The sequence below is a fragment of the Porites lutea genome, chromosome 10 (genome assembly GCF_958299795.1).
Source record: "Porites lutea chromosome 10, jaPorLute2.1, whole genome shotgun sequence".
Taxonomy (NCBI): domain Eukaryota; kingdom Metazoa; phylum Cnidaria; class Anthozoa; order Scleractinia; family Poritidae; genus Porites; species Porites lutea.
In genome coordinates, this window is record NC_133210.1 from 3849994 (window position 1) to 3858476 (window position 8483).

General features: G+C 36.8%; 1 protein-coding gene across 1 annotated transcript; it reads left to right on the forward strand.

Annotated features, from left to right (window-relative positions):
• Positions 1-6855: 6855 nt before the first annotated feature.
• On the forward strand, positions 6856-8483 carry LOC140949390 (QRFP-like peptide receptor). Its single transcript, XM_073398548.1, has one exon. It carries the CDS (start codon positions 6856-6858, stop codon positions 7927-7929), a length of 1074 nt encoding a protein of 357 aa, XP_073254649.1. The 3' UTR covers positions 7930-8483.

An 8483-nucleotide genomic window follows, 5' to 3' on the forward strand; every position in this document is an offset into this window, starting at 1 on the left:
CGCCATTTTGTCATGTCGATGCATAGCTTTGAAAACCAAAAAAAAAAAAAAAAAAACCCGGAAAAGTAGGTTGTGTTAATAGCGAACATCCTCTCTTATCCGGTATTTTATATATTATATGTCGTTACCACATATACAGCTCCTCTAGACAGCTATTTTAAAATATGTCTCACAGGTAGGCATGTTCTGTTTAATATAATATCAGTAACGACCACCAAAATAAAATGCTCTAGAGAAGCTTCACCTTTAAATAGCTTTTTCAGGTTAAAAAAAAGACTGGAGTTTCTTCTGTTGAGTACATGTAGTCCAGTTCTCTAGTACAACGGAAAATGCATGGACTGATGCAGTTTAGTCCCAACATCCAAGACAGCAAAGAAAGTGGCCGCGGACTAGATCTTATATACTGAAAATTAATATTCAGAGTTCTCAAAATAATGCAAAATGTAAGTATAACGATCCACTGATTTCTTTGGAAGCTTTCTATAGCATTTGATATTTTCTTGCATTTGGATTGGTCAAAATGAGTAAAAGGAAAAAGAGGTAATTATTATTTCCGGGGGGGCTGGCAACGGCCTTTGATCTTGCCGCTTTTCGACTTTCCGAGAAATTGTTTTTAAAAAGTCGGGAAAAACCTTCGAGGAGGAACACTTCAATTAACTCAATTTTAAGATACCATGTGGGATCGTTTTCTTCATTTACACAAATTTGTTTGTTCCAACTTTCGCGTCAGAAAGCGGAAAAGATAAATAGATATGAATAAATTTGGGAAGCACTATATATTGACGCTCATCATAAATTAGCAAATTAACGCCTACGCCATTAGCTTAGATCTGTTAATAAGGAGAGAATATTTCCTATTCATATTTAGCTCTTCGAGCGGAACAAATGAAAATCCAACTTTACAATTATGTTCTTACGACGATAATACCTAATCTCACAAAACGTATTTCGCTAGTAGGTTAATATTACTTTTTTAGAAAAAATGGACCAAACCGTATGCAAATTTGTAGCTTCTTAAAGATATGGAACTGCTCATTTGTATTCGTCGCCATTTTGGATTTTACTGAAAGTCAAAATTATGAAATAGTCTATGAAGAGTGTGAAATCTTACGCTTTTCTTAAATGCACTATTATGACGCCCTTTTTTTTTTTTTTAAAGAAAAACAAAACTAAATACATCGGCTGGCAATACGGCAGCCTCCCACGCAGCTGTTTTTCAGTAGGGGAGCTCGTATTTCGTCCTGCTCCCCGACGAAATACGAGCTCCTCTAAACACGCCCGCGCGTGCGTGGGAGGCTATTTAGCTAGCAATAAGGCAAAGGACTAAATTTAAAGGCCAATATATCTGAGCTAACAAAATTAGCCGCAGAGCAAGAAAGAAAGGAAAGCAAAAAAAGGAAATATTAGAAATTACTTTTATGAACGGCTCCTAGAATAATACAGAAGAGAAATGTGACGTCGCAAAAATTCAAATTTATGAAGTTATGGGATTCGTTAGCGTATTTAGAAAAAACAAGATGAAGAAGCTTTCTTGCTAAAGACCAGCGTGTTAATGCAAACTGGTTGGGCATAAGCACTGTTGTGCTCTGATCACTCCATACAAATGTACTTTACGATCCAAGCCAATTTTAGTGGGATTGATGTGGAGTCATCGTCAGGGCATAGCGGTGCTATGATTTTCCACGTTTTCCCACCACTAAACAGGCTGATTTTGTGTAAGGCAGCTTTTTACAATAATTGTATCGTTTCTCGCGCGCTGATTTACTAATTTTCATGACCAATAATGAAAGCGTTTTCACATGACGTCACGGGGTCCATATTGGTGTCCCAAAACAATGAAATGGCGGCCATGATGGTGTTCCAAACCAATCCTGTGAGAGTTGAACTCTCTTCTTATGTAACGCTTTCTTTTGTTCCAAAACGGTCATTTGCTGAACGAATGCCAAATTTCGATGCTTTTCTTTAGTTAAGTTTCGTAGAAGAGTCACTTTCTGTCTGCTAAGAAAAATAGCCAGATGGCTCTGGTCACGCAGACTTGCATCCTGCTTGGATTCTCTGCAAAAAGCTGAAGCAGAGGAACTTGAACAATTTGAACACTCAGTTTCCAAAAGCTAAGACGGCTGGCTTGAAATTGTATATCTCAAAAACTGCGATTCAGATATTAAAAGCTTTTAATATTCATACATAGTTTTAAAGTTAAAAATAGCCAGAAAACAAACGATGAATTCTGAAATTAAGTCTTATTCAAATTAAAGACATAAATTACTTAACAGTGGCTTTCTTTTGACAAGTACTGGGTGTTTTTCTAATCCCTTTCTCTGAAAGCGAAACAAACTTTTTGTACAAACTTTGTGAAACTAATTGCAAGTACCAGTGGTAAGTTAAATTGGAGACTACATGCCTATAACCTACCTTTCGATTTGATTTTACACAGTTCATATAGCTGAATGGCGTTCACGACGACAAAGACGGGTTGAACTGAAGAAGACACCAGGTACACGATTTACGTTCGCACTTTTCGGTTAGTAACGTTTCACAAACTGCCTGTGCGGTGAGTGGATTCACAACAGTCACTTTGACAATGTTACGACGTAATTTTATCATCAATAAGACTGGATGATAAAACAAGGTGCCGGTAGACTCAACATAAATCTAAGATAGTTAGTGCCACAATGTTAAAGAAGGATATGAATACTTAAGTTTTGTTTAAAGAAATCCAATATTGGGAACACCACAGCAACAACCCAGTGAGGGGTATCGGATCTTGGTGTGGACCTTCAGAAAATAAACAACAACAAACAGACAAAGAGTAAAATGTATTTGAACGATATTTCGGGGTTGCAAAACATTAACGTTATACAAGAGCTATAATGCCTTGATGGGGATTGTCGTGCATTGATATAATAAAAAAAGTGGATCTGAATGAAACGAAGCAGCTCACGGTGGGGCCAAGCCGCCTTTAAAATCAGTCATCAAAGTGTCGCATTTTTGGTTAACTTACAATGACTTCGTTCGCTTTTACTCTCTCTACAAAACGTGGCCTGTAAATATGGAGCATCAGGCTAATACAGTAGAACCCCGTTAACTCGAACTCCGAAGGGAAGGAAAAACAGTTCGAGTTGGCGGGGTTTCGAGTAATCGGCTTGATTGAATGTCAAATTTGCCGTCTTCAGCTAATTATTTAAGTTGCTGATTTTCAGCACTTCAGTGTATAGTACAGTGTAAATTTAACTTATTTCATCAGAAAGGGTAACATTATTATGCTTTTTATGATAAAACGTTATCTGTTCGTTGTACCAATCAAAATCAAATTGCTGTCACGGTGTTTAGTTAGTTTTAATGTTTTTACTGATTATGCAACAAGAAGAGCTAAATGCTAATGAAATGGCATCCGAGCGGGGTTACAAGAACCGGAATTCGAGTTACTGGGGGAAATTTCAGTGAAATTTTGATCAAGGGAAAGGAAATTTAGATCGAGTCAGCAGCGAGGAATTCGAGTTTTCTGAGTTCGAGTTAACCGAGTAAAAATGACTTAAAAGTGGGGTGAAATCCAAGGGAAATGGGACTTAGTTCGAGTTAGCGGGGAGGTCGATCGCGAGTTATCTGCGGAGGTCGAGTTATCTGCGGAGTTCGAGTGATCGCGGTCCTTCTGAAGTGGCCAAAAATGACATTTAAAAAAATTCAAAGGTATCGTTTTTTTTTTAAGAAAAAATATGATCGATTCGGGGTACACTTAAATGATTAAATTTCTTTGAATTGCCAGTACTCGAGTAATATGTGTCTACGCGAAAAAAAGTCTCCAGCTTTTTACTCCCCTTCGAAAGCTCTTTAATCAGATGATATAAATTTGACTATGAAATTGAAAGCTTCATTAAACCCATTTTGGTATACTGTCATAATTTGACGTACGGTTTTGAGTCAAACAAAATCTGAATCATAAAAAAATGCGAAGCATTAGCCTAAATGACCGCGGTTACAGAAAAAAACCGTTAGAGAGAAATAAAAACTATTTTATGACCGGAGAAACTCATAAGCTAGCGAGGTATTAGATGCAAAAGAAAATATCAAATATCAAAAACAATAGAAGACAGCAGGACAAGAATCAAATTTTAAAACTTTCAAAAAGCGACCATAATTTACGCAGCAAGCTTTTCACAATCAATTATCTTACGTCTGAGGGTGTGATATAGCACAAGAATAAAACTTCTTTTCTTGACCTTAAATTTGCCTGTTGCAGGCAAATTAGATTAAGGTGAATTAGCTTTGACGGTTGGTGATAGTAACAAACTGATACCAATTTCTAGCGAATTTTGACATCTGTAACTTGATCGAATTTCCTCAGACAAAACAAATTAAACAAATAAGTTTTTGTGTTCGATTTGGTCGAATCACGATGAGATGTTTTTGCATGCGGTTTTTTTGTGACAGTTGTTTAATTTCTAGGAGGCCAAAATTTCATAAATAAAAGACTTTTAAATTCAATTAGTTTTTCAATAAATCCTGCTTTTCTACGTTGATGATTTAAATGGTCCTCAGAGACTGTTTGGCTATAGGCAAGAGGCCTGTTTTCCAAGACAAGTTATATAGGACAGGTGAATAATTATACTCTTCTATTTTTGTATACTTTAAAAATTGATAACTAAAAGATACTTGTAATTTTTTGCCTGAAGTAAGGGATTTTCAAGTTGAATCACTGAGTTGCTTGATTACTCAACACTCTCTAAGTTGGTCCCGATACTGGTTTTTTGTGCTTATGGAAATGTTGCATCTGAAATCTATAAATAAATGTAGTAGCGATGCAACAGATCTGGTGTGAAACAGTTTAAATGATTTGAAATTAAACATGCTATAGGGTGCTGACTATTTTTAGAGAAATGGCTGTCACACATTTATGTCGTGAGTTAATAGTCTCAAATTGTAACTGAAGTTCTTGTAAACATTTTTCAATCATTGCCTTGTTCTTCAACCAGTCAGCATTTTTATTTTTAACTTTTGGGGGCGTAGGGTTTAATTTTGTTGGAGAACAAAGTCAAGGTGAGCTATCATTGAATTGATGCCTATGAAGACTTCAAAATTGTATATCTATGAGTGGATTAAGAATATACAGCCAATCTAAATACTTTTTAACTAATTAATTGAACAAGAATTTTCAGCTGTGAATAAATACAGACTCGATTTTCAACTAAGACAAAATTGCTATCAAGTCTGTGAGGAAAGCAATTAATTGTGCTAACCGTAATCTTTATCAGTAACAAAGCGAGCGGGCAAATATTCGCTGTACAGGTTATCTGAAATACTTATTAAACAGTTAAACTGAAAGCAAACCTTCTTTAGCAAGTCACCCTGATCATAGTTTATTATCAGGTTCTCTTAAGACTATTGTGGGATATTTTGAATTTTTGCATTGTTTGCCTGTTTATTGGCTATTTGGTTTGTGCATGGCGCCCAGAAGTGTTACGAGAACTGGTGTGTTTCAACGCAAGTTGGTGAATGGAAATTTGCCATTTTCATTTGGCTTTATTTAAGTCTTAAGAGGCTTTGTTAAAGTCAATTTTAGACTGCACAACTATCATCATATAGCTCATTGCTTCTTGGTAGACTTTCTATGGCTGCGTAATGTTCACAGGTGAAAGATACAAAATGGAACAAAAAATAACTTCAAAGGAAATAATAATTCAACTACTTGAATGCTGGAGATATTCAGTTGATTGGCTATAGAACATTTTCCCACTTTATTTAATCAGTAACATTGCGTATTTAAGCTACAGTTTTCTATGCAAGTTTTGTTTGTAGGTTTCTAATTTGTTAACATATCTGATTCTACATAGTATGCAGGAAACTGGCTCAATTCTGTCAGTTCAGACAGCTTTGTTGGAGTGGTAACAATAGGGACCTTAAGCAAAGACGTTTTTGAGCGACGCACGTCAACCGGAAGTGAGGCCTTCTCCCTTTTTATATGCCTTGACGCTAACAAATTTGTATTGTTGAGTTTCTTTTCTCTTTTAAAGACGATTTACCCGCGAGTTTCAACCAAACCGCTCCCCAATGATGCAAAAAGTCCACTTCCGGTTGACGTCCGTCGCTCAAAAACGCTGTTGCTTAAGCTCCCTATTGTTTCCACCTGCAGATTCCAACTGTGACACATATTATGTATTACCTGCTATTTCGAAAACAATTCAGCAATTCAAATTAAGATTAATTTATTTTCTTAAACCTGAAAATGAGTTTATTAATGGCTTGTCTTCCAGGAATACACCCTTCTTTTAAGCAACTGCTGTTCTGACTAGTCACAGAGTATGAAATACGTGCCAAAAGATTATCATAAATAACGCAAAAATTTCAGGCCTTTTTTTCGCCACCGTTTGGTGCCAAAAAAACGACTTGATATTGCTGCATCTTTATGCTAGCAATTTTCGCCTGCGGTTACGAACGGGTAATGACTTTTTTAGACTTCCGTGTTTAAAGGTTTTTTTAAAGTTCCTAAAGTCCAACTATTATTTTGTCGTGAAAGTGCGTTGGCCGCCTAAAGCGAGGAAAAATATAAATTTACTGGCCTATTAATGACCGTATAAAATTATCTCGATGGAAGTTGCTTCACTGCTACGAATATAGAAAACATTGGTAACGGTTTGTTATTTGCAATTACCCCTCCAGAAGCGCCGCTGAAGGTATATTAAAGTTATACTTGTTTTTATTCCGTATATAGAGGACATTCTACAAGCATAACTTCTAACGACTTTTTGTATTCATTTCAGGTGAGATTTCAAGTCTGCTTAGGCCCTGGTTCCAATCGAAACGCTACCTAAGGCGATATTCATTCAAGGGTTATAATCATAGTCCCTTAGAAGAGCAGCCATGAGTTCAAACTCTACTTTAAGTAACATATTCTCAAATTTTACAACAGCAGAAAACTCCACACAAGAATCGCACGAAAGCAATGATGTCAACGTATACACGAAGGCTTTGAAGCTTACGCTATACGCCGTCATCTTCCTTGTTAGCGCCATTGGAAATATACTTGTTTGCGTCGTTATCATGAAAAGAAAAAAAATGAAGACGGTCACCAACTATTTCATTCTTAATCTGGCTTTCGCAGATTTGACTCTAACGTTAATTTGCATCCCATTCGACATCCCAGTGCAAGAAATGAACTACAAGTGGCCGTATGGGTCCTTTATGTGTAATATTCTGTACCCTTTGCAAACAATGTCGCTGTTTGCATCTGTATTTACTTTGACCGCTGTTAGTTTAACACGCTATTGGGCCATATTGTATCCGCTTCGTCGGCAACTCAGCACTACCAATGCAAAATGGCTGATCGTAATTATCTGGCTGTTATCGATAGTCCCAGTGTCTCCTTACATCAGTGTCCTCAGAATTGGAGATACAACAGGATCATGTGATGAATTTTGGAGTAGTAACAACGATCGAAAGATTTACACAGTGGTGCTCTTTGTTGCTGAGTATGTCATACCTCTTAGCATCATCGCAGCAGCGTATACAAGCATTGGCAGAGAATTAGGCAAGAAAAACAAAACTGGTCTTGAAAACACGTTTCTTCAAAACGCGCAAAGCGAGGAGGCATCAAAAGTAATTCGAATGCTTATTGCAGTGACCATTCTTTTCGCTGTGTGCGTACTTCCTACGAACATTATGTGGCTCTGGTTGGATTTTGGAAATGCCGAAGAACAATTTGCCCACTTTTGGGAACTAGTTGCATTTTGCAACATATTGACATTTGCTAACAGTGCCGCAAATCCAGTTTGCTATACTATTACCAATATGAATTACCGCAAGGAGATTCTGAACCTTTTGAGAAGGTGCTGTAAGAACCGAAACAAACTCGCTCTACAATCGGATGAGATAGAAATGCTTGATACTTCAAGAGAGTCGACCCGTCGAAGATCAACAGCTTACACAGACGCCTAGGATCGTGGCTAAAAAAGTCCAGGGAAACATAGTTGTGCAATGTTTTTCGGGCTCTAAATTACTCTTCTGACTTACACATGGGGCCCTACTGAACTGAAAACTAGGCCGCTGCAACTGAGTTTTGTAGGCGTCTTAGGGCCTAAATCCAAGATTTTTTTTATTTTATTATACCTTCCATTGTGAGGCAATATTTAAATGTGTCTTTCGATCGGCAAAAATCATCCTGTGAATTAAGCAGTTACAGTGAATGGAAGTATCAGGAACGATTATCTGAGAAGAGCGAAACCATTATGCTTGTGCAGTATGGCTAACCGACTGTTTTACGGTTGAAAACCAAAAACTAAACATTCATCAATATTGAAGAATATCCTTAATACCTGTTTTTAAATTTCATTTGCTTGTTCAGTTTTCGAAAATATAGTGTGAGGGCAAATAATCCCATGGGCAAATATAACTTATCTTTAATTGATCAAATATCAACTGAAGATAACTGGGGGACATCGTGTAGTAATTGCAGCAACACCTTTAAAATCTTCCTTAAAGTATTTTAAACC

Coding starts and splice junctions, on each gene's coding strand:
- LOC140949390 (XM_073398548.1), top strand. CDS start 6,856: ATGAGTTCAAACTCTACTTTAAGTAACATATTCTCAAATTTTACAACA.